The sequence below is a fragment of the Atractosteus spatula genome, chromosome 26, assembly GCF_055471065.1.
Source record: "Atractosteus spatula isolate fAtrSpa1 chromosome 26, fAtrSpa1.hap1, whole genome shotgun sequence".
NCBI classification, from domain to species: domain Eukaryota; kingdom Metazoa; phylum Chordata; class Actinopteri; order Semionotiformes; family Lepisosteidae; genus Atractosteus; species Atractosteus spatula.
Window position 1 is genome coordinate 631611 of NC_142731.1, and position 26762 is coordinate 658372.

The following is a 26762-nucleotide window of genomic DNA, read 5'->3' on the forward strand; positions in this document are numbered from 1 at the left end:
CCAAATTCTGCAGATTAGTGAAGGTCTGATGGCTGCTTATAAATCCTGTTGGACAGCTGCTGATTTTTAGGAGATCAAGAAACTAAGACAGCAGATCTCCACCCAAGCACGGCAGGGGAAATTAAGGATCCTTTTAACAAACTATTTGGAAGACTGTATAAATCCAGGGTCCCAAGACTGAGAGCACTGTCATTGTCCTATACAGCACCTCTCACTGGGCTTCACATGCCTTGACCTTCATCCTCTTCACTAGGATGCTGCTCAGTCGCGTGAATCCAAAACACATTAACAGCTTTTCCTGGAATTAAAGGAAAGTTTATTGTCTCATTTCGGAACTGATGCTGAACTCAGGAGAGCTCACAATGTGCACACCTGCCTGAAGACACTGCTGCCTAGCTCTGATGCCATTGTGTTTTTTGTCTTACTAACATGCTCTGAAAGACATCTTTAAACAAAGCATGTCTAATATTATTGTGCAGATCAGACCTCAAAGTTCAGAATATCTGCACGGACAAAAGCTCTGTACCTGAAACAGAACTGGGAGATTGAGACCCTGGTGTATGTAAACAGGGTGCACATTTGATCTGGTTTCTTTTTGAAGGTAATGGACACAAAAATAGCACATGAAGCAAAGAGTTGAATAGAGGTATGGAAAACAGGATTTACCCTTTTTTTTACTTAATCAGATATAGGTACTTGAAAACTGATCCAAAATTCAGTATGTGTTGAGATTGCATCAGTGCAAAACAGTTTTGAAAAATGTACTATGAAATTGAACATAATCATAAACATAAATAAAATAAACAAACTAAAAGGCACAAATACAGGGATTGTCAAACTTAAACAGATATCACAGAAAAGTAGAACACACATCTAAGCAAAGAAGTCCTCTTGTCCACAAACAATATAGGGCACCATTGCTGTCATACATAGATATTGGAGGAAACAATTGTGAGACGTTCAGACAGAGGAAACATTGTGGGACTTTCAGACAACAGTGTTACCAATGTTATAGTGCCAGATTCTGCTGTGCACACAGGCTCATCCCTTGACTAATTTAGAGTATTAATCACATAAAATATAGCAAAGTAAGTGCTTGTCAGTACAAAGAGCACTGAAAAAATCTGAAATGATAAAGCTCTGTACAATTTTGTGCATTCTTTCAATAGACACTACAAGAAATACTGTATGCCTACAGTTACACAAGTTGCACAGCATAATAATTAAAAATACACAGATTAAAAATGAAAAACAATAAATACCATCAGAGGAGGTGGGGATACATTGAGCACTCGGTAAGTAATCTGATTACACTATCAAGTTAATTTGGTGAGCCTTTTAATTACAAGAAGCTCTGCAAAACATGAAAGCTATAAAGCCAACCACAGTCTTAGTGTTGTTCCAGAAGGCAGCGAGGAGACAGTTAGAGGAGTGTTGTGCAGCAGGTATAAGTGTTTGAAGACTCTTCAGAGGTGAAGTACAGTTAAGACCAGCAGCTCTTGCTCCTGGACAGATCCCCACTGTGTCATGTATAGCCGGACTTCGGTAGATAGGGATCCTATGTGAGGCACTTCTGATGGCGAAGGTTAGAAGTTGAGTCGGTAGGCGAAGGTGTGGTCGAGTACAAGAGCTGGGGTCCAAAATCCGTGAAGGAGTCGAGAGTTCATAGGTACCAAATCGGGAGGTGAAGACGTAGTCAAAGGGAGGCGTTGAGTCATAATTCCGGGCGTCTAACAACAAGTAAAGCAGGGTGGGAAACATACGAAGACGCAGCTCAGGGAGGAGACCTCAATCGTGAGCGAGGAAGGGAAGACTAGTGAGGGTTTAAATAGTGCTGAGAGGATTGGTGTTTGGACGTTTAGGGAGAGAAGAGCTCGTGGGAATGTGGGAGCGCTTACTTCCCCTTTGTGCGATTCGTGACACCCTGCTAATGAGCAGTGAATTTCAGCTTCTGATCTAAAATGGTGTTACAGTGCTGTGTCCCTGCACCAGGGGCATTTAATTAGCCACGGACTGGCAAGTAAAAAACACAGGTGGTTTAACTTCTCATCCAAACACGTAGTTCAATTAAGCGATGAAGTTCAGAGTTCCAGGACACTGGCTCTTGAGGACTCAAATTGCCCACCCCGTCAGGCACAAGGACAAGGGAGATTTTAAACAGGAAGAAGTTAAAAACTGAAAAAAACAAGACATTTCTTAACAAAACTCATTTCATGGAGCCATGTTCTATGAACACTGCCAGTTCACAGCTCTCTTGAATTCAAGAGGCAGGCTTTCGCTGGTCATATTTGTGGTTTGTTTGCTCTTTGTGTTCTGAGTCATCAAACTAAAATTTAAAAATTACAGCAGCTCATTTTTCATTTTGATGTTGATTTTCTGGCGGACCTGCCCTGGACTAAACAGACTGTGAGCCAGTGTGAGGTGTCCACATCTCAGGGTAAGACAGCCGCTGTTCCTGGCAGTGACTTCCTGCACCTCAGGGATAGGGATGTGGATCAGCTGCTTCGCAGAGACTGAGCTGAGCACAGGACCCTTAGTCTGGTTCTGCTCCTTCATGACAAATCGCTCCAGTAGCCCCTGCTCAAAAACAGCAGCACTGGAATGAAGCCTGGTCACATAAACCTAGAAGCTCCAGAGACAGATCACAATTGTTAAGTTACTCTTTACATTAAAAAAAATATAACTGGAGTCTTACATCTCTGCAAAATTGCATATCAAATATTGCTAATTTATCGTGTAAAATAATCAAATCAAATCAAATAAAAAAGGTCAGCTTTCTCAGTTCGATAAGCTGGTGAAATAAAAGAGTGAAAGTCCTGCCAGCAAGGCTGCTACTGTCCTCAAACACTCGACAAGCAGAGCACCCCAATGTCCGGACAGGGCCGGGGACCCCTGGATTTCCATGAGAAAAAGCTTCCTGGTGCTTCTCTCTCCGAGCTCCAGCCAGCTTGGTATTGGACCTGTCCTGATCCCACAGGGGTAGGACCGATGATGACCAATGGGGCTTGCCTTCTCTCTGGAGGGGTTTCATTTGAGCTGCTGGACGAGACACTGCCAGCGTCCCCTCATCACCCCTGTGACTGTGTGTGCGCTGGCCAGGGACCGGAGCACGGGGTTCACGCAGATCACGGGGACACAGGCTTGGTGGATCCCAGGGTGGAGACCTTGACGTGGATGAAGAGGGTGGCGGGGGACAAGGAGCAGCCATCCTCTTTCAGCAGGTGCACATGTCGGAATCCTGGAAGTCAGAGGGGTTAGAGGTCAGGGGTAAAAGGTCGTAGAAGCTGGAAAGGAGGGGTGCCTGTGTTGCTTACATAAAACGTGACACTGCAAACTAACAATGAACCCTGGCTATTCTTTCTATATTAGATATACAAAAAAGAACAGTTCAGTAGTTAGCTAATTGATCCCAGGATCTTATCCATCTGTTTATTGAAAGAAGTCAGTGTATCAGCTTTAACAACACTGCAACATTCCCTACTTCCACCACCCTTTATGTAAGGGGTGCCTCCTCTTTTAAATGCACTTCCACAATGTTTTCAGTAAATCTGTTTTGTTTGTTGTGTTACGTTTTCTGAAGAAATGTGCTGCATTGACTTTGTCAGTGTCTTTGAGGATTGTGAATATTTGTATCAGGCCCCCCTATCATTGTCTTCCTCTGTTCAAGACTTAAAAGGTTCAACTCCTTCAGTCTGTCAGTGTAGGACTTTCCTGTTCCAACAAATATGTGGTGGAGTAAGGATATTTCTCTTATTTAAAATAATTGAAAACTCTTGACTCTGGCTATTTCAAGGTTCTCATTTAGAGCCTATTGGTCACACAAGTACATGTCCATACAGCAGCTTTAAACAAAAGAAACAAAACCTGAGAAAGCCAGGAATTTTCCCATTTTCATTTTTCAAAAACAGGTGGTCAGAGCTCTTGACTGACAACTAAAAAATGTTAACTCTCGGATTCTGACTTTGTGTGGGGCTTTAAGAGGACAAGGTTTGCTGAAAGAGGCCTTGACCATTAGGCTAAGTACACACTCCCCCTTCCTGTGCCCTGATACACAAGTCAACACTCCCTGTTGACACAGCAGGGCCTGGCATGACTCAACAGTAGTACAATGCCGAGAGCTGTCCATCCACACGCCATGCTCAGATGCCTGCAGTGGTCTGGGCAGCCACAGCCTATCCCAGCAGCACTCAGGGACAGCAGAACACAAACTCACACACAGTTACCAGGCACTGTTGTTCATGACACACAGATGCATGGGAGGGCATGACCAGAAAGCAACTACATCAAGATCAAATCATCTGGACGGGCAGAGAGGCAGAGAGGTAAAGAGTGAGATAGAGGCAGGTGTGCACCAGAGAGGCAGAGACAAGCAGGCAACTGTGCAGAGAGGCGGAGAGGTGAACACCAGGCTGGCACTGGGTTATGTTGCTGCAGGGGGTGAAGGATATTCTGGGGTTTTCCTTGATCTTTTTTCCACTTTCCAGGAGAGCGAATGTTCTCCTCATTGACTGCCCAGTGAGGCTGCCTGTCCCAGGGAGCAGAGGCAGGCAGACCCAGAGAGAGGGGGAGAGATGGGAAATCAGGCCAAGACATTACCTCTGCGCAGGCTGGTGAAGGGCAGAGTGAACTGGCCCACAAAGTCATTACTGGAGGCCAGGTCATGATCTTCCACCACAAATCGGATCAGCGCTAGCTCAGGCACCTGGATCTTGAAGGACAGAGTGCAATTCCACAGCGGATTGAACCCTGCAGGCCACAGGAGGAAATTATCAGCACACAGCAGTCATCCCCTTGCCCAGGGCAGGACCCCCAGAGCAAAGGCCTTGTTAACGTCGCCGCAGCACACAGTCTCCTTAGAGATTCAGATGTCTTTTCTCAAGAGAAGCTGTAGAGCACGAAACAAACTGTAAGCGGATTAATGGAGGGCGTAATAAATGTTCCTGTTGGCAATCTGAACCCTGATTTAGCAGTTTTATCTCCAGCTCAGGACAGACCACTTCAATCGATTTACACTACACACAGAACACATCGACCACAGTGATGAGAAAGCTTCAACAAACTGATGACTGTAGCAATGATTATTAGGAGGCACAATGATCCCCACTCCACAAAATGCATACATGGGGAAAAGTCGTCAGGATGCCAGAATCCAGCAGGAATCAATGTTGGTTTTGATAAGAAGTACAATACAGACTGGAGTGAATGGGAAAATAAGAACAAATCCTCAGTGTCAAGTGTAACACAGGGAACTGCTTTAAAATACATTGCTCTCTTAATCTGCTTTGCACTACATTTTTTGACAACAGGGTCTTTGCTTTAAGGTATTGTTACAGGCTGGTTAGGAAGATGAGAGCACATTTCTTTTCACATTAAGAAAGGAAACTGGTTCTTTTGCACACTTTAATTTTTCCTCACAGAAAAACAAGATCAAAACAAACTGTTCTTTTCTGTCAGCTGCTGCCTTCTCCTCTGTCTGCTTCCTTTCCTGACTCGTCTCTCTCACTCACTCCCCCTTGGAGTCTGGGCTTTTCCCTCCTGAGCTCTTTCCTGGCTACCCCACACCCCTGCTGAAGGAAGCAGGTTGCTACTGAGAGTTTCTAGCCGTCTGGGATCACCGCAGCAACTACCAACAGCTGTGCCCTCTCGGCGGCGTACCGTTGTTAGTGATGTAGGGCGTCTCCTCCTTGGCGTTGTCGGACGACACACCGTGCACCTCGATCCGGACCAGGGGGTCCACGATGGAGTTGGGCTTGTCGGTGTTCAGCTTGGGCAGCTGCTGGGCGGAGATCACCTGGTAGAGGAAGGACAGACTGTGGTCAATGAGTCAAGTAAAAGTACTGGAGAAATTGATTACTTTTACAGATAAACTAGTTCTAGCTACCATTATCAGTGGGCGAGCCAACACATTTTACACAGACAGTGATGTTTTTCAATAGAATGTGCTCCTGAATTCCATGAGCTCTTGAAAACAGCAGCGGTCTGTAGGCTTCCTGCTCCGGGCAGTGTGAAAGGGTGCCAGGGAAGAAGATGTACACAAAGCTATAATTTTCAACAATATGAAGAGTTTATTCAGCAGGGACTAAGCTGACACAGTCTGGATTTCATAGCACTTGTGCAATTGCATATTCTGTAAGCAAGGAAAACAAGGTTTTAGCAAGTATCTAAAGCTCAAACATTCAACATCCCAAGCTAGTCTCAAACCAACACACCCTTCTGCTCCCTATGGCATCATGATAGTTAACCTTTTACATGGTAACCTCTGCCCCTTCTGCTTATAGGTCATCTGATCTGTTTAAGTGGTATCCATCCATCCACACATTTTCTAACTGCTTTATCCAGTTCAGGGTTTGCAGGGGAGCTGGAGCCAATCCCAGCAAGCAATGGGTACAAGGCAGGATACACCTTGGATGGGATGCCAGTCCATCACAGGGCACACAGACACAAACTCACAACAGGACCAATTATTCCAGAAGCTAATTAACTAACTCCTACACCACTGTGTCTCCCCTGAAACTGTATCCTTTTTCCTTCACAAACAACAGCAAACAATTATAACCAGCAAATACACATTTATACTCATTCACTTTAACCCGGCTTCTGTCCTAATGGTGTCTGTCAGTCTTGTATCAACATAGATGTGTCGCCAATATTGAGTTTACTGTTCGAACAAAGAGACCTAGGATACCATTTCCCCTCCACGCCACTAGATGGTGATGTTGCAGATAAGGACAACAATGTTCACCTGCATTAGCTCTGGAAGGCCAAGTGGAGCTCAATATGCAGGTCTAATAATTTACAGGAAAGTTACAGAAATACATATCCACCATTTTAACAGAATAATTATTGTTTTTTGTATATTGCACATGGCTTCTGGGAAATATAGGTATTTTCTTGCAATTATGGGGGTGGTGTGAAAGCAGACAAGTTTGTTCAGTCTATAATAAATGTCTGCTTACAGGCTATGTGAGAGGGTCCCATCACAACCACAGAAGACAAGATAATAATCTGAACACAGATAATAGGGTTTCTGCAGCTTGACAGCTATTACATTCCAAGACAGTTGTAATCACTTAAGCTTGCAACTGTCACTATAATTGTCTGAGATAAGCTCTTCATAAACCTTTTGGCTCTCCGGAATCAGGATTGCGATTCCTGATAAAAAACTGATTGGAAAGAGGCTTCCCTGACAGCCTGAACGTACAAACTGGTAAGGACCGTCCTGTACGCACACCAGCGAGGTCACATCTTCCTCCGGGACAGTCCTGAAGGCACGCCTGCTGTGGCTGCTGTCCACCTCCCCTCCCCCACAAGTCCCACAACTGCCCTCTCTCCCACCTTGATGGTCAGCTGTGTGGGCTGGTAGCCTTGGCCCTGCAGGGGGTTCTCGGGGTCGAAGGTCGAGTTCTCAGCGCGCAGGAAGGCGGGTTTGAGGATGTAGCCACAGCGGCCGTTGGCGAGGAAACGTCCCTGGTTCAGATCCATCTGCTCCCCTGGGGTCTGGAAGTTGAGCGCCACTGTGGGACACAAGACACATCCATCATCTTCATCATCGTTAACATCATCATCATTGTCACCCTCTTCATCAGCATAGTCATTGAAATCATCATCTTCATGATCGTCATTGCCATCGTCATCATCGTCGTCATCAGAGAGTCACTTACGCCAGAAGAACAGGGCACAAGTAGGGACCACACTCTGAGGAAGCAGTGTGGCTCAAGAACTATTTAGGAATGAAAGAGATTTCTTGTTGTTCGTATGCTGACCAATCTGACAGCCGCAGTTCCACATGTCCTGGGGGTTGTAGTTGGAGGACTGGATTCGCTGCCCAGAGGGGTAAATTCGACTCAGCTGCCGCGTGTTGTGCTGCACAAAGGCCGTTCCTGTGGAGGCAAAGTGTCTTAGCAAGTTATGAGTTTTACATACATGACATAAAGGAAACTCCCTAGCACTGAGAGAGGAAGACCAGACACCTTGCTCCCACTACAAGCATGGTGTAATCACTGCAAAGTTCTCATGAAACTGAGCAAATGCTGAAACAACTGGGATGTCTATTTATACCTTATGTTTAAACTGCTTTTCGCGAGGCTGAAAAGAGAAGAAAAGTAACAAAACGTTTCGTCTGTCGAACCTTCTTCGAAAGCCACCCGAAGAAGGCTCCACAGCTGAAACATTGTTTCTTTTCAGCTCAAATAAACCTTTACTTGTTCCTTTGCTGCCTACGCATGCTGACGCAGCTACCTGCTTGAACTGCTTTTCGCTATTACACACCCCAGCCACTGTTACTGTAGGTCCATAAGTCAGTGAGATGCTTTGTTGAGTAGAGTAAACTGGGGGCACTGGGTGAAATAAATGCCGAAAGCTGGCAGATTCATGCTCCCCCAGAAGTACCTGATTCCTTGATGTGGCGCTGGGCTTCGCTCTCAGAGAAGGACGACATCTCGTTGGGCAGCTGGGCCGCCTGCTCAAAGCCCCGGAACGGGGTGCTGCGGCAGTATACCACCAGGTCGGACAGCTCCGGGCTCAGCTTGGAGGTGCCGGCCTGCGGGCAGACAGACGCACTGGGCAACGGGGCAGAGCTCCTGCTGGCATGAGAGGGTCTGCCCCCTCAGTCACACCACCTTTAAAATGGGTCTTCCTCTGACGTTCAGCTGTCCCTCTTACACTGCCCTCTGCATTTTGAGAGCTCTTGCCTATTGCAGGGAGGACTGTATTTCCTTAAAGAATGGGCTTAATGGGACAAATTTAACAACTTAACAGCTTCTCCGAGTTCTTTAGGGGCTGCTGCTTTGAAGAGACCAAGGAACCCTGCAGAGACACCAACCCTGCAGATCTACGGTTGCCCACCTCTGGTCCATACATACACAGGAGAAGCACAGAGCAATTCTTCTTTTGAACCAGGTGGCACAAAAATGTCTTTACAACTAAAAAGATGTGTGAAGTCTTTCACAGGGGGCAGCTATGCTCTGCCCCTGCCAGGACTCGACTGGATGTAGGAGAAAGTACCCTGTCTAGACCGTGATGTTACTCCTGCAACATGCTCAGTTCCACTGAGCCCTGTTACACAAAGCTGAAGTGAAAAAGACTTTATTTTATTGAGTCTGAGCAGACAGACCTCAGAATGAAGGTGACAAGACACCGCAGAACCATGTATCAGTGGTCTTGAGCCAGAGGAAAATACGATCATCTAGATAAGAGACCAGCTGAGGAGCAGAAGCAGAAGATCTTTCATGACAACAATCAGAGACAAAGATACCAAGAAACAGCACAGGTGCCTAAAAGCTTTAGGGACAAGCAATAGCAGGCTTCCATTACACAGACAAAGCAATTTCTTTCCAGTTTACCTGTTTATTTCCATTGGCAACTGAGGGCGCCTGGAAGAATATTGGGAAAAACACATTACAGATCCCACATGCACTTTATACAGCTCTGCTGAGCCCCTTCATATTTACAGTAAAGCTGATGATACCAAGCAGGATGTACTTTTCTTTTAGCATAAAAATCAGAGAGGAAATATCTAACCGTTTGGCTCCAAAGTTTAGGGGAACTATTTGTAAACTAGGAATATCAACACCACCTTACTGTACCTAATGGTTCCTTTTTTCAAAAGAAAATAAAACAGGGGTCATGGCCTTACAGCAAGGCCCTGTAACCCACCCAGTTCCGCACAGAGTTAGCCAGCTTGTGAAACTGTGGTCTCAGACTTCATGTCTGGACCTGAGCTGCCAATGATCAGCTGTTTTGTCAGTTCTTAAACACGAGCTCACAGCCTCACCTTCGCCACCTCCTTGTTTTTGTTGCTCCTGGGCCCGCCTACCATCTCATCCTCTGAGCCGGAGGAGGAGCCGGCACTGTCCGTCTTCACTTGCTGGCCTGTCTCCTTCTTGCCCTTCACCAGGATCCGCCCCTTCAGTTCCTGAGCCCAGCCAATAAGAAGCCATTAAAACACAATAGCTCCTCCCCTCCCGACCTACTGACCCGCATGCAATCAGGTTTACTGCCAGGACAGTCATCCACAGTCATGACAAGAGCACACTTTCCTATTCTTTTACTATAACGTAGACACTTGTTAGTGTTAGTATGTTTGTAGTATAGATGGACCATACCTCTAAGCTGCTTTGAAAGTTATCAGAATTTCATCTTAGGAAGAACCAAAAGTAATTGATACATCCTCGTAGTTGTTTTGTTTTTTTTGCTGAAGATTTTAATGATAAGTAGAAATCAATAAAGCGTCGAGCTAAAGTCACCAGACCACCGGTTTGTTCCCAGACTGTGCTGTGAGGAGGCTGCCAACTGTAAAGCAAACCACAGGAAAAACACAGACATTGCAAAGTAACACAGCAGCCAGCAGGGGGCAGTAAGACATAAAAGGGCCTGATCAGTGGAGAGATGAGCCGATTGCACAGCAATCTGGCAGACAGGAGCTCTTTCCTCAGATTATCCTGCTGGCAGGAGCTCTTTGTGGAATTAGATTTCCTGCTAATGGATCCCACAGCCTTGCTTACTGCCGTCTGTGACTCTCTGCTCTCTGACACTCCAGCCCTGTGGTCCCTGACGGACCCCCGCTGTGAGTAACTGCACCCGCAGGAGACTCTGTGACCCATCAGAGGCCTCTTACAGTCTGCAGACAGAACGTGCTCCCTGTGCTGGACAGCAGGCCCATCAGACCCTCGGCTTTAGGCTGGCGTGTTTGTTGCCCTCCCACTCCTCACCCGTTCTTCCCACTTGAGATGTTTAGAAATGTAAAGAAGTGACAGAACCACAGAAATAAAAGCACATGACAGGAGCAGGCAGAAGCACCTGTGTGTCATTCCCAGGAGCACCTCCTGCGGTTCCTGAGTACCTGTGCTCTTTCACTAACACGCTCTGACAGGACTTCAGACCTTCTTCCAGACACCTCTGCTCTGTGTTCTGTCTAAACTCCTCCTTTTAAACACTTGATCCTAACAAGTATCACTTGTCAATTTAAATCCATTTACGAGAGAGATGCTTTTCTAATGAGGCATGTTTTTGGCAGTTCAGGGTTCAGAACTGTCTCCAACAACAAACCTCCTCCTGCCAGCTTGAATTAAATCCCACCCTGCTGCCATTTTGACACGTCTTCTCTGTTTACTGTAGGACGGCCGAGGCAGAGAAACCCCACCTCTGGAGAAGGCAGGCTGCTGCTCAGCTGGCCGTTGATGGGCTTGGTGACCAGACTGTCTCCCAGCAATGTGCGGAGGTGCTTGGCCATGACCGCCTGCTGCTCCACGGTGCAGTGATTCTCCAGAGACAGGATCAGGGGGTAGGGGGAGGCCTGGCCAGGGAGAGACACACCAGCACAGTCACGACTCTGAACATGCAATGGGATCTGCAGTAAAACTAAAAATGCCAGTGATGTGTAATCTGTTACATGTATAAATAGTACTGGAAGCTGACACCTATTTAGAAATCATTTAGCATCTGGCACACCATGATATTTTACAGAAGGGACACGGTGCTGATCATTTCATTTTGGGGGGGACAGGGGATGGAAAGACATGCTGTAAGCTAGAAGCCGGACTGTCACCTGGGCCCTGGGCTGCAGAGGGCTCTCCCCCGGGCCCTGGGCTGCAGAGGGCTCTCCCCCGGGCCCTGGGCTGCAGAGGGCTCTCCCCCGGGCCCTGGCCTGCAGAGGGCTCTTCCCTGGGCGGTGTCTGCAGAGGGCTCTCCCCCGGGCCCTGGCCTGCAGAGGGCTCTTCCCTGGGCGGTGTCTGCAGGGGCCTACCGTACCTTGAAGGCGTACTGGGCGATGGTCTGGATGACCTCTCGGAAGGGGATCTTGGAGGTGAGCGTGTGGCCGTGGCAGATGACCGGCTCCCCCTTGTCCCCGTCCCAGCAGTCCAGCTCCACGCAGCGGCAGCCCTGGTTCAGTGCCCTGTGAACACAAGCGCCCCCAGGTCACCCCGAGTCAGGACCCCCGTCCTGTCGCACTGTCACACTCCCACTGAGGAAGGGGGTGATTCCAGCTGAATCGACACATCCCGCTGGTGCGCTGTGGTCGCGCTGTGTGCAATTCCTCAAGCTGTTCTTTGGACATTACCATCAGCTGTCCCATGGTTTTGCCATGCTTATACCATATTATTACTTTATCCCACCATGACACCTCGCTACACTCTACAGTACTTTCACAGTAATTTCCCTGTGCTTTACTGCGCTTTACCATGGCGTATCACAGTACACTGTCACAAGGGTGTGCTGTTTCTTGGTCTGGTTACTTAACATTACAGGACAGCGCTCCCTGAAACAGTGGCAGTGCTTGGCATCCTACATGTGTCTTGTGACAGTCAGACTGAAATTATTCAAACCAATGACCTAAGATCTACAGTTTTGTCAAAATGAGACATAAAAGCACATTGGAACCGTCCATGAGAGGGATGTTAAGTAGGTTTTCCATTTTCCCTTGAAGATGGGGCCTGGCTGGACGGGGCTGGCTCACAGGGCCAGTGTGTGGAGCGTACCTGATGTAGGGCTCCGTGCTGCTCATGCTGGTGATCTGGTCCTTGGTCAGGTAGGTGTTGTGTGAGGCCGAGATGAAGTAGTGCGCCAGGGGCTGGGTCATGTCCTGGGAGACGGGGGCGTGTGCGGGGTTGAAGACGTTACTCTCGCTGGACAGCAGGTACATGGTGAACCCGTCCATCGTCATGAACTGGCTCTTCTTAGCTGCGATGAGACAGTGAGGCAATGAGGCACTGTGTCAAGCTGTCAAGTTGTGACTGTAATGTAGCAGTGTACTGTGTTTTGTCTACGATATGTGTGTGTTATTTCTGATCTTTCTTTCTCTCCCTGTATCTGTATCGCACCACGACAAACTCCTGACAATCCAGCAGGCTGGTTTGGCAATAAACACAACTTTATCAGAGACGTCATTGTTACTGACAGAGCAGCAGCAGCTGTAGCAGCAGGAGCTGCTCGAATGCAGGGGGAATGAGATGGGGGGTCCCTGGTTATAAGAAGCGATTCCCTTTGTCTACAGACGTGCCTCTTTGGAAGAAGAAGTGAGTAAGGAGACATCATTTCCCTTCCTTCCCTGGAAATTTCTCCTTCTGCAGTGGGACATCTATACATTCAGGACTCCCCTCTGGCCTATACCACTGCTTCATCTCCCTTGACAGTTTCTGAGGTAGTAGCAACCGTCTCACTGTGTGGGAAAGTAAGCCCCAGTGTGGCTCCCTGTCCCGCTCCCCCTGGCTCACCCCTGTTGCTGAGCTCGTAGGTCTGGATGATGGTGTGTGCGTGGGCCAGCGTGGCCTGCTCCTCGCCCTGGTCCTGCAGGAACTCCCGCAGCTCCTCGGCGGAGAGAGCGCTGTCATTCCCTGAGTACTTCCAGAACACCGCCTCCAGCTCGGGGCGCCGCATCAGGCGCCGGCAGAACTCGGCGATCTCGCTGTTCTCCAGCCGGCCGTTGGCCGATCGGTCGCACTGCTGCAGAACAGGAGCGCGCGCTGTGACACTGCAGCACAGAGCGAGCCAGTGTGCCTGGGTGTCAAGGAGCAGAGGAGCTCTGAGCCTTAACTCTTTTTCACCCAGGCATCTGCTAACCCTGTAGTTGCCCCTTTACCAAAGTGAGGCTCCAACTGCGGACAAGACACCTGCTGCCTTCAGTGGCCGACAGAACCCAGGAAGTGACTGGTCTCAGCGTGTCGGGTACCAGGGGACTGCTTACATGTTTATGCACAGACAGACGTTGAAACCAGTGACAGTGACTTTTCAGCCTTCCACTTATCAGCTGGCTTCTACCTTCACAAAGCGAGTACCAGCTAGAATATCATCCCCACAGTCCATCTTCTTTTTCTTTATTTCCCCCAGATCATCGGCTCAACAGGAGAACGTTCTGCGACGGGGGATGCTGACTGCGAGGAGCTGGAATCAGCACATTTTTATTGGTAGCTCTAAGCATACTTGCTTTCTGGTGCTGGCAGGCGGTGTAATTGAATCCAGACGTTTACTACAGACTGTCTGAGGCTGACTACAGCTGCCTCAGCCTCAGTATGTCTCCCCAGAGCCCCCGCCACGCCACCAGTAACCCCCCTCCTCCCAGACCACACCCACCGAGCAAGCGCTCTGCTTTCAGAGGTTCACTCTCCTCAGCTGCAAAAACCAGGAAAAACCAAGGCCTGATTTCTGGTAGCCATCAGAATGCCCCTATTTAACTGTTTCATAATAATTCTACAAATATGAAGTAACACGTGTAGCACAGAAATCTCCTCCATCAAAAGTTTTGAGGCTCTTTTCAGGATGGCTACTCTCTCCTGATGCGATCCAGAAGCTGTTTCCATGGCAATGATCTTGACAGGCCTGCAGGCTTTAATTAATATCTTACAGATATTATGTTTTTAAAAAATCTTCAGCTTCCGGTCTATTGATTTGTTAATTTGATCTAAGCCAGGGATGTCCAGAACAACAGCAGTCCTGGATCTGCATTCATAGGTATAATCAGGTCTTAATTACTTTATGGAGTTTATGATTTTTAATTGTTTGATTCTTTGAATCCCTAGTTCTTGAAATCCTGCACTGGGAGTACAGGTCCCCGGACTGTCTGGTCCCAGTCCAGGACTGGTCTTGGGCAGCTGGAATCAGATACAATTCCTTGGTTTCTTTGTTAATGGGGCAGGTTCCTAAAGAAAACCAAACAGTAGCCAAAAACAGGAAAAACAATCCTGAAAAGAACAGATTTTGTTTTGTTGATTCTTCTTTGAGGCTTAGAAAAAAACAAGATTTGAAATCATGCAATACGACCTGCCAGTGAGGCTGGAGAAATCTCTCGGCAGGACCAGGACTGCTGTTATAACTCTTACTTTCATCTGGAGGCGTCAAGCTCCACGCCACTGTCTTACAGAAACACTGGCCATCTCTGGGACTATAAAAGGGCCAGGCCGCCGCCCCCCTCGCTGCGCCCGCGGGCTGCCCTCACCTTGAACAGGCACCTGGCGTACTGCTCGTTCAGCTCGATGTTGATCATCTTCAGCAGGCTGCGCACTTCCTCGTAGCTCATCTTGCCATCCTTGTTCAGGTCAGCTCTCCTCAGGTAGCCATAGATCCAGGTGCAGGGAGTCAAGGACACTGACAGACTCACGGGCACCCCACTCCCACAGAACCCCACCCCCACTCCACAGCACCCACAGGAACCCCACCCCCACTCCACAGCACCCCCAGGAGCCCCACTCCCACAGGAGCCCACCCCAGACTGGTGTCTAGCGTCAGTGTAATAAGAAGTCTCGCCCCGCCGGCAGTGAAGGATATTGCTCCAGCTTGTCGCGCTGGCTCATGCTGAGCGCCCTCTCCTGCAGCTTGCGCAGGCCTCGGACCCAGCACTGCACCTCCTCCGAGCTGCCCCCCCGCAGGTCCAGGCTCTTGCGCTTGCCCCCTCTGAACACCACGGTGAAGCACTGCTGCTCGGGCGCGGAGCCCTCCAGCCCCCGCAGCGCCTCCGACTGGCAGCCCTCCCGCACGCAGTCCACTTCCAGCACCGAGACTGCGGGGGCACAAGAGCGGGCACACACATGGGCACGGCCCAGAGGCTCTGCAGCCGAACCGGTCTGATGCTGCTCTCGCTGCTGGCGCTGCAGGGACACTGAGCGCCGCCCGCCAGCACCTGGGCACGCCCGGTCACCGCCAGCCAGCGCACAGCCCCGAGCTGAAGTGGTGACGATAGCCTTTTCTACCCCCAAGAACAGGTCATGGCAAAGGAGACCAGACTGAACCCATCCAGAACTGCGCTGATAACTCGAGATCTTGAAACATGTCTGCCTCTAAGACTATGGATTCATTGTCAGCTCTCTACTCTAGAACCTCGCACTGCCATAGGTGGTTTTATATCTCATTTAAGACATTTGCTAGGACAAATCTGCCAGAATCTCCAAACCCAGTGTTACGCATAATCTCTGAAGGGGCTGTTATTTGGGAACCCAGTAACCCCTTTAAAGATTCCTTTGCTTTATCAGGACAGGCAGTGCGCTCTTCATACTAACAGAACAGATGAGATGTCAAACCTATTATCATGTCTCTGCTGTCCGGAGATATTCAGGACAGGAGTGGGTGCGGTGCTGAGCTGGGATTGTGAGTGACCTTAAGCCCTGAATGCTTGCAGGCAGCAAGTCACAGCTCCTCATTAACACAGACATGTGAGCCTGGCTGGCTTCTCTGCACAAAGAGCCTCTCGCTGCTAAATTCCAGGAATTCTCCAGCAGCAAAGAGGCTCATAGCTGCAGAAACATCCACACCAGTAACCAAGCAGGGAGAAAGGTCTCCCCCTGGGGCTGTTTCCCAGTCAGGACCCCAGTATCTTCAGATTCTCATTCCATCTGAGCCCACTGAACCTTTAACTAGTCTAGTAATTTGATTAATTACATCATTTTCATTTATTTCCAGGTTGGGAAATACAAGATGCCTATTAGAATATAGCTATGACAATAAGTATTCAGGATGTGAAGAATTTGAAATCTCTCCAAGGTAATGATAAGTGAAAAAGTTTAATTGCAATTAGTTGCAAACTACACTACCACAAAATCCAGAAGTCACTTTGCCATAACTGCACTTTACCACACCACCCTGCGCTTTACAACACCTTCCCATGATTGCTCTGCACTTTAATATAGCTGACTCTCCTCTCCCCATGGTGATGTCATGGTAAACCTGTAGAGGCTCCGGAGATGTCCTCTATCCCTTCCTTCTTCAGATGAATAAAAGCACTTCTTGCATGCCTTGGTTACTCCACAGAACAGTCATGGGCAAACACAAATTGCAAAGAGCTTCTTCAAATATCATGTGAATAATAAACCTCATTCACCTGTTCCTGCAGTTATCAGCTTTCTGCTCATTTTTTTATTCCAAAAATAGTCAAGGTTGTTTTTAGCCGTTCCACGTGCCTGTGTGTTTATTCATTATTTCCACACAGGAGAGCTTCACTCTTTATCCCTCCTTTTGTTCACCACAGAAGGGCTGTGGGAGTCTAGAACGAGCAACCCAGCCGTGCAGTTCAAGCCGATACCCTTGGATCAATCTGATACGAACTTCCAAACAGGCTAGATGGGCTGAATGGCTTCCTCTCATTTGTAACGGTTCTTTTATTTTTTTGTCTGACTGAGCCCTGAGCTCAAAGAGGACCAGGCCAGTATGCTTGCCAGCACACACACACCTCACAGGAGGAAGAGAGGATCTGCACTCTGCCTGTCTGCTGAGTCCCAGCTGTTGTCTGTCATGTTCAGCAATAACTCCAGCCCAGCAGAGCTTTAGCCACCACACTGAGCTTAAGAACATGTCCAATAGATGTCAGGCAGTGAATTTAAGAGTTATGTCCCTTTTCAAAACAAGCGCAGGAAACTTACGAAATTAAGAAGCAAATGTACAACAGGGAGAAAACTGAGTGTCGCACGCAGCCTATGGCACTGCCGTGCAACACACATATTCTTCCCCACATTATTTCCTGCCTCCTTCCAAAAAATCAGGGTTTTGAAGGAATGGACTATCTGTCAGCACAGGAAACGAGAGGGAGAAGAAAACACACAAGACAAGATATAAGAGGATACGGCTCCAGTAAGAAAGAAAGAAAAAGGACAGGCTGCACCAGGAGGTCAGGGAGCAAAGGGCAGGAGTACCCAAAGAGGCCCACTCTGCTATTGGTTGCAGGAGCCCCGCCCCTCGGAGCCCTCCAATCAGAACAAGTGTGCAGACCACGGATCACAGCTGGTCCTGGGAAACCACACACCTGCAGGTTTGCGGTCCAGCGAGCTCACAAGGATGGGGGAGAGCTGAGGCTCCTTTCTGAGTTAAGCAGGCTAAATGTAAGCCAGGTGATGCACACAGTGTCCAGACAGGGCAGGAGACACAGCTCTGACATATGGGGAGTTAATTACAGCAGTGACATGGGCTGGCTGGGGTGTGCCATGCTAAAAGAAATCTACTGTGTAATTTGAACTTTTTTTGGCCCAACGTTGCCCAAGGATGTGTTTAACCTGGGCCTGCCCCGATCTATTATTAGCTCCTGTCTAATTAGGATGAAACTCTGGTTTGCAGTGGTGCGGTTCAGAGGCACACAGGCCACAGAGCTCAGGACAGGAGAACCTCAACTGCAGGGAAAACCAAAGAGCTGGTCTTCAACGGGAGGCCAACTCTGTTATAACAGGGAGAGTTTGTACATCATTCATTTAAGAATAAATGAATTTATTTATCGGCTCTCAGATTGGGCACTGTGGGAAAGAGGAAAACCAGCTTGTGCCATTCTTTTCTTTGGGTGCTTAAAATGAAAAATTTCAATTATTATCATTATTAACAACACTCCCACTAGATTTCAGATTCCAAATCCATAAACCCTTTTCATATTTCTGAAGCTCTGCTTTCAGATTATTTACTTTATATCTTAGATCAGGAGTTACAACATGTACATGTAGAACAATTTACTCAGAGCCTCCACTAGTGTTTTAGTGACTATTACCACTAATGACTATTGAAATACTGTATTTAGTATTTAGCTTAATGCTATGCTGCATTTAATACGGTTTTCCTATAAAAAGAAACCAAAACCTTTCATTTACACTGAGCAGCACCTTCAAAAACCTGATCGCAGGTCAAGGCAAGTTTACATGAAGATGAGCCATCATCACATCATCATGCGCTGTAGTAATTCATCCAACACACCAATCACCAATCAGATCTGACTGACTCATTGTCACAAGTTCCATTAAAATCGCTTGTCCTACTTAAAAGGAAGTTTCTGTAAAACGGCCTTGCAGCACAAGTCTGATGACATCACTGACTCTAGTCTCCAGGCCCTGTGAGCCAGATAACCCAAGTATGATCACTATGGTACACCACAGTAAAATGATCAATAATGCACAGTGAAAGCATGGTAAAGTGTGCAGATATATGGAAAATCTCACCCCTCCCTCGCCCCTCCCCTTATCCCGCCCCCCATCTTGCCCCTCCCCTGGTCCCGCCCCATCTTGCCCCCCGACCCGCCCCCTATCTCGCTCCTCCCCTGGTCCTGCCCCCCGTCTCACCCCCCCTCCCCTCCCCTGGCCAGCGGGCACTCACAGGTCTGCTGGGCGGCCGCCCGGCGCAGCCGCTTCTTGGACTCCAGCCACACGGTCATGCCGTCCTCCAGCAGGCGCAGCAGGCGGCTCTTCTGCCAGCTCGCAGAGCGCACCTTCACCATGCTGGTGCCGCGCAGCATGGCCTGCACGTCCGCGTCCTCCATCACTCCTGGGCACACACACGGGCAGGAGCAGGGCACACGGTTAGCAACAGGCACTGCAGCCCAGGGGAAGTCACTGCACCCAGAACCTAACAACAGGCCTCCGCAGTTTAATCTTTTGAAAACAGATTGATAGTTTTTGCGGCCCTATTGGCTGTGTTTTACATTACAATAACTAGGTTACGCTCTGTGAATCACTGAAATTAGTTTCCCATACAACTGGGAGCATGGAAACATTTTCTCTAGGGCAAAGACACTGTATTGGCTTGCTGTGAGGGCTGTGTGCGTCTATGATGGTCTGAAATTGGGGTGCCATCGTGCAACAGAATGTGTTACCCAAAAATATTGATGAGTATTTTGATTTATGCAGCACTTTTCCTCTTAAAGGATCCCAAGACAATGAAGTGCAGCCCCCACCTGGGTGCCATTCCGCTGCACCGCTGATCAGGCAGAGACGGGAGACATTTCCTCATGCTGAAAGAAGTGAGAACTTCAGGGAGGCCAGTGTGGTTACAACAGACAGTTTGTGCCCAGCCCAGAGTGGACACATGGACACATGGGTCAACACCCCTGCTCTTAAGAACAGTTCCACGGGATCTCTAGTGACCAACATCAGTTTGGAAATTCAGGTCCAGAGGGAAGATCGCCACCTACTGGCCCATTAGCACAGCACCACTTACAGCTCCAAGCTGTTGTTCCTTAGAGGTCTCCCTTCCCAGTACTGGCCAAGTCAGCGATATTCCAAAGAATCTCCCAAACAGTATCGAAAGTCATTTTCAATACTTTCAATTCAAAACAAAGACATTTCTGTTTCTTTAGGAGCTCAGCATTTACTTTCACTAAATCCCGGGTTATGACAATGTCCACAGATTAATGAAAACGGTCACATTGTGTAACATCTATTTTCTAATGGTTTCATCCATTGCAGGGTCTCGGGGGAGTCGGAGCCTAACCCAACAAGCAGCGGTCACAAGTCAGGACACAACCTTGATGGGAAACCAGTCCCACAGACACACACACACACCAGGGCCAACTGCCAATTTTTCTAGAAGCCATTTTAGATGCCAGCATATTTTATCTGGACTGTGGGAGGAAACCAGAGCACCTGGAGAAGAACAAAACACAGGGAAAACACACAAACTATGCAGACAGCACCCCAGGAATGGAGTCCAGGCCCCAGTGTGGCAGGGCAGCAGCGCTCTCCACTTTGCCTCTGTGCTGCCCAAAGCTACAGGTATTTGCTAATATTTAATTTTCCAGCTGAACCACTGAAAGCCAAGTGTAAAAATCCATTCACACAACGGATGTGAACTTCTGCTGTTAGGTTCTCGTGGGTAGGTGCGAAGGCCGATTATTATAGTACCCTATGTATACGTGTTCCCCTGCGAGTCCGCATGTTTGGCATGGACAGGTCACGTGCGGACAGTGTGTCCTTCCAAGTCACTGTCCAGTCGTTGTGTTTAGAATTTGCCTAAACACGGATATCGTCAAGATATACATAAACACGGATATCGTCAAGATATACAATGTCCAGCTGTTTCACTTAGCATGCTTACCACCACACCTTCCTCTGGCCTAGAATGAGATTAATCTGAGTCCATCATGGGCCAAGAATGCTGGAAGTTGAGTCCAAAACAAACCCAGATGCACAAGAATAACCACACATTCTGACTCAGCTTTGAGACCTCTTAGAACTCTTCCGGAATGGAGATTTTCAGTTTATTCAAGATGATAAATAACCCCATGATTATTGTGGCCTTGGAGGAAGTCACCTGAGTCACCTTTATTAACCTTTTCTTGTCACACTAGAACCAATTTGTGTTGCAAATCAGGAATCAGGAATCCTAAAGGCATCTGCCAGGGCATCACCAGCTCTGACCAGTGAAGGTCCAAGGCTGAAGTGAGGTATGGGAGCAAGATCGCATAAGACCTTCAGCAGTCCAGAGCTGGGAAGCTGCAAAAACAAACAGTGGAATGGAAGACTAGGAGCAGAATCCCAGGAGCACACAGACAAATTCTGGGCTGTAATTACCAAGGAGCATTTTAATGACAAGGTTGGGAAAAACCACAGAGGAATCACAGCCCAACTACAGCATGGCTGGGATCACAGAGATAAACATCTGTGGGCCTGTTGCTCAGATCTTCATGTAAAACTGAGCTAAAACATTGATGTTTTCCCATACCAAAAGTTGAGGGAGAATGAGATTAGCAAGAAACAAATGCTAGACCAATATAAAAACACAAAAATGGTCTTAGAAAAAATATCTCCTTTCTCATTATCTTTTTAGTACCTGAAGCTAGCAGGTCGAAGGATTTTAGAGGATTATACAGCAAGGGTGAAGCTGGGGTAGACAGATCTAATTGTCAACAAGCAAGCAGATGAAGTGCTGTGAACCAATGGCCTTGATGAGGTCTTCAGACCTGATGGAAGGGTCTACAGCTGTTAAAAACTGGAGGTCTTTGGGAAGAAGAGCAGCCCATTCCTGGTTTCCAAGCATAAATACCTCATCTGAAGCCCTGCTTTGTAAATTAAACTGAGGGCTACATGGTGATGTCAGGAGGAGTGTGATAGACAGAGATCTAAGAAGATATAAAATGAATGTTTGACCTCGAGGAATGATTCACATAGCACAGCTCATGCAAAATATCAAATCTCCCTTAAACACAAAACACCATTACTTTTAACTGGTAGCAGAAAGAATTGCCTGTTCTGAACGATCTGGTTCTGCAGTGGTGAAGCCAGTAAAGATCGGTGCTCTGACCAGAGGAGAGCTGCTCTCGGCCGGTTCTCTGCTGTTCCTGCCAGTGGGCTGAGCAAGGCGGCTCAGCCCTTTGTCACTGCATCCCCCACATATTTCCTCAGTACTGCAGCGCCAGAGGTGCTCAGCAGGAGGGAGTTTCCAGCAATAGCTCTCTGCATAAAACGACCTGCATCTGGGGCAAATGGTTTCCTAAACAGCAACTACTGCCTTTTCGTAGGCAGGACAGTGGCAACATCCGGAGCCATGGAATAAAAATAACTGATAGTGTTTGCATAGACATTGCTTATACTGATATGAGAGAATGTACAGTATAATGATATTATAGCATAATCTTAACATTATCTGCTCACGTAAAGTGCACAGCCTTCTATTGCAGTAAACGTGGCTTCCAAAGCAGCTTGTTGTGCAGGTGCTGGAGGGAAACTTTAGCCCCTCTTACCTGCGCTGCTACTGACTCAAATGCACCACGATCTTATGCAAACCGGGGGCTTCCTTTAAATTCCAAACACTGCCAGACATCCTTTACATTTGAAAAATACACATAGAACCGAGCTTGTGAGCAACAGTCTGATAACTGACACATTGTATTTGTTCACAGAAATATTAATGTACAATTTATTTGAATTGGCTCTCAGCTGGTCCCTTACTGGGTCCTGACACATAATGCTGAAGATGTTCACAACCCATTTACACAGCCTTACCCCTTCAAGCAGTGAAGCAGGTCTCGCAGGTAGAGTGTTTTTGAAACATGTCTGTTGAAGGTCTGCAGAGAAGCGGAGTGTGCTCAGTGACTCAGCTGTGCAGGAAGGTTGCTGGAGAAGCCGCAGTGCCAGTGTCAGGACTGGACACCCCAGGCTGCACCTGAGGAGCCCCTTTTCTGGCCACTGTGAAGACTACTGTGGCTCACTGACCCCCTCGTCCAGGGCCCACACTGTTGCTGACTTTTGCCTGGCTTACAGACACAACCCACACACCTCGGCCATGACACAAGGCATGCAGGCTACTCTTCAAAGGTGCTTTTTCAATCACTCCCAGAATGAACCCTTGGGAGTTTTACAATGATGCACCATGCTGCACGGGGCTCGATGAGTCATACCTGAAAAACTGGTGTAACTGGTTATGCTCTCGAAAGAGTCAGAGATGTTATTCACGACCAATAATAGAATAATCTACAAAGAAACATCATTAGAATAATCATCCTTTCCCAACTGCTTTTTTTGAAAGGGCTTTGGAATTTTGCCCATTAGTGCTAGGGCCCTCACCATGATGTCTGCAGCACTGTATGACTTGCAAAGTGGGATCTGGTCAAAGTGGGTTAATTCTTGTTTCAAGTCTGAGAGAAAAGGGCATGATTGTGTCACACATGGCTCTAATTATTTAACAACATAAATGCTGCTCAACTATAAAACAAACATCATACATTCACGCCTTGCTGACCAGCAGCCAACTTCCTGCTATTCAAGAAAATCAGAAACAGTCTAGTTTCTATCTGAATTGCAATTTATCTGAATTTCTGAACCGATTAGTCAAAATTAACAGGTCAGGTCTGCAGCCAGCAAGTGGGTCATAAAGGTCAAACCATTCTTTGGGTTAAAAGGTAACAGATCACTGACATTAGGGAACCCATACAATCTACCACTCCTTAATGACTGAAAAGCAAAAATGCAGACAGGCTCTGATTTGACTGGGCTGCTACAAAATAAGATATACTAAAGGTTTCTGGGAACTTGGGAGATGAGGCCACATTTGCACAACACTGACCACTTAGCAGGAGGTTTTTCTCGTTCTTCTGCTAAAACCAGAACCAGAATGATTGTCACTCAACACATCCTCACAGATGAGGAGGGAAGAGATGAAATACACAGAGATCAAACAGCCAACCCACAAAAATATTAAGGGCTGTGGGCTGATGCACAGATGAGTTTATCAAGCAGGCTCTTCTAAATCTTATTCACAGAAGCTCTGGGAGTTATCCAACATTTCTGGGTGTCAGGACAATGCAGGCCTTTGGGTAAAGCAGCCGGGTGTTTTTCAGAAGGGGGATCTTGAGTAACAAACCCTGTCTCTGCCCAGTTTACTTCTGGGTGCCTTGACTTCGGCCTCCTTAATTACAGAGTCCAGGGCCAAGTCTTCTTGGCATCCAGCAGCAGCGCACACTGAGAAGCCAGCCCTGGACTGCACACGGCCAGAACTCCAGTCTGGCAAAGACAGCCCTGGCAAACCACTGTGGCTGGATTTCACAGCAGAGCCACAGGAATGTCACCGATGCTCGGAGCATGAAAGCAGTCAGCAAAGTGCTAGAATTTATACCTTATAACAAAAACAAGTACCCCCTTCTGCAGTGAGGAAACGTATAATGTGTTCACAGGGGTTACGGGTTATGGGTGTCTCGCTGCCAGAGAGCACAGGTCTCACTCACACACAACCCTTACTTCCTGTTGAACTGGGGGAGCATAGAAAGGTGACGTCACCAGGTAGGGCTGCGCACTGGTGGGGGTGGAGGGGATCCCCATTACCTGTAAAGCACTTTGAGTGGAGTGTCCAGAAAAGCACTGTATAAGTGAAGCAATCATTATTAATTATTATTATGAATTAAAGGAAAATTAATTGAATATTCAATTCAAGTCCAGTACTGCTGTTTCTTACGTGTGCAGATTTGTTTTCCTCTGTATTTTTTCCTGCGTCTGATTCGAGACGGAGCTCATTTGTTTTCTGTAACTGAGCTGCAGGGAAAATCCGTGTCGCTCCTTGTGACAGCCTGGCTCCTCTGCCAGTCACATGACCTTTGACCCACAGATTACAGCTCGTTGCCTTATTCCTCTCTTTCCCTAACGAGTGAAGAATGCCCATGTGCTCTGCGGGCTCCTCGCAGAGCTGGCGTGACCCAGTTCAGACTGGAATGAGGCCATTGTGTAATCAAGGCACAGGTCTCAGGGGTGAATTAGAAAGCGACGCTTCGCTGGGTTGATGCTGCAGCTTCTCTCTCTGGTGCTGGGAGTAACGTGACGCAGTCAGGGTTTATCTCCTTTTCTCTTCCATTCTCCTCAACATTACCCTCCTCTACAGGCTGAATGTTTTCTATTAAAAATCTAATTTCAGCTATTCTTCTGAACAAAAAGCATAAGGACAGGTGAGCTTGTCTGTAAACCAGTTCCCACAGGCAGACCCAGGGTTTGTATAGCTTTGCCCGGCAGTACATACTGTACTGTACAATCATCTACATAACGTTCTACAAATACGACAAATAACATTGTTTGCTTGGCTGATACTTCTGTGAACATTTTGTGCTCATTTTCTAAACAGACCTGTGATGGGTTGGTGTCCTGTGCAAAATGGGACTGTCCTTTCAGTTCTACCTTCTGTCCTCTGCTTTCAGGACAGACTCTGGGCTGCCGTCACCCTCACTAGAAAAAGCATCTTACGGTTAAGTGGAATTACACAATGGGACGACGGGAGTACAACAAAAATATGTTCACCAGTCAGTTCTAGTCAAAAACATTACCAGCTCTTTATCACACTGAAAAAACAAAATTATTTTGTCATTTATTTTTTTAAAGCACTTGTTTTCTGTTGCATACTGTGTTAGGCTCTTGGCTGATGTGATGTGATTTGTAGGAGAAGTGACCAAACAATGAAAAACAGTGAAGATCATGAGAATAATGCCTACTTGTTGACTACGATGCATTGTAGACTCAGTTCTTTTTTCAGTGGGAAAGACAGCTTTCTTGGTGATATTGGCCATTGCAAACCATAGCTCTATAATCAGGAAAACAGAATTCCCAGAATTTGGCTGTCTGAACGTGCTTAATCCTCCCAAAGCTAACATTCTCTTTCAACGGAACAATTTTTAGACTAGATGACAATAAAAAATTTCCAAATTGCCCTTTCAAAGTTTAAAGGATCTTGGAGATCAATGCAATCCCTGCTGAGTATCCCATTCCTAATGCAACAGCAGCTGTTGAAAACAGGAGGCCAGTGTCCCCGAACCACTGCTTCCACACCAGCAGTGCCGAGAGCTGGAGATTTCTGCCACGTTGGATGCGAAATCTTAATTTTCAATTAACCATTCCCCTCAGGGGTGAAAAAATAATCTGCTGGGTGTTGTTATCTTAATTGCTTCCGCTGGCAGACCTGCTTTCAATTGTTTCTAATGTCGGTCGAGCGTCTAAAAAAGCGCAGCTTGAAAGGAAAAAAACAGCTCGGTTGTTCTTTGAAGTCGGCTGTGCATTACGCTCAAATTGCAAGTTTCATTCAAGACCTGGGATCACAGAACACACGTTCAAACTGGAATATTCAAGTCTTACAAAGCTGCTCTGAACCATCCATCCATTTTCTAACCTCTTTTTACAGTTCAGGGTCGCGGGGGAGCTGGAGCCTATACTGGCAAGCCATGGGCACAAGGTGGGGTACACCATGGACAGGACACCAGCCAATCACAGGGCACAAGGTGGGGTACACCATGGACAGGACACCAGCCAATCACAGGGCACAAGGTGGGGTACACCATGGACAGGACACCAGCCAATCACAGGGCACAAGGTGGGGTACACCATGGACAGGACACCAGCCAATCACAGGGCACAAGGTGGGGTACACCATGGACAGGACACCAGCCAATCACAGTGCACAAGGTGGGGTACACCATGGACAGGACACCAGCCAATCACAGGGCACAAGGTGGGGTACACCATGGACAGGACACCAGCCAATCACAGGGCACAAGGTGGGGTACACCATGGACAGGACACCAGCCAATCACAGAGCACACACACTCACACTAGGGCCAGTTTTCC

The 26762-nt window shown here is 47.6% G+C and overlaps 1 protein-coding gene across 3 annotated transcripts in view; it reads right to left on the reverse strand.

The window, feature by feature from the left end:
- Window positions 1-649: 649 nt before the first annotated feature.
- Window positions 650-26762, reverse strand: part of LOC148814550 (1-phosphatidylinositol 4,5-bisphosphate phosphodiesterase delta-3-A-like) — a 31580-nt gene continuing 5467 nt past the window's right edge. The window contains exons 1-16 of one of the 3 annotated variants that reach the window (XM_088906027.1): window positions 22671-22732; window positions 19048-19215; window positions 15259-15490; window positions 14930-15059; window positions 13212-13440; window positions 12477-12678; window positions 11749-11893; window positions 11141-11293; window positions 9773-9913; window positions 9342-9371; window positions 8389-8539; window positions 7764-7880; window positions 7336-7514; window positions 5656-5791; window positions 4597-4746; window positions 650-3238 (exon numbers count right to left, since the gene is read on the reverse strand). In XM_088906027.1, coding sequence (XP_088762153.1) covers window positions 3126-3238; window positions 4597-4746; window positions 5656-5791; window positions 7336-7514; window positions 7764-7880; window positions 8389-8539; window positions 9342-9371; window positions 9773-9913; window positions 11141-11293; window positions 11749-11893; window positions 12477-12678; window positions 13212-13440; window positions 14930-15059; window positions 15259-15490; window positions 19048-19210 — 2271 coding nt within the window. In that variant the 5' untranslated portion in view covers window positions 19211-19215; window positions 22671-22732 and the 3' untranslated portion in view covers window positions 650-3125. Of the gene's footprint in view, window positions 3239-4596; window positions 4747-5655; window positions 5792-7335; window positions 7515-7763; window positions 7881-8388; window positions 8540-9341; window positions 9372-9772; window positions 9914-11140; window positions 11294-11748; window positions 11894-12476; window positions 12679-13211; window positions 13441-14929; window positions 15060-15258; window positions 15491-19047; window positions 19216-22670; window positions 22733-26762 lie in introns of those variants that run through there. The other 2 variants (XM_088906025.1, XM_088906026.1) reach the window with 2 other exon arrangements.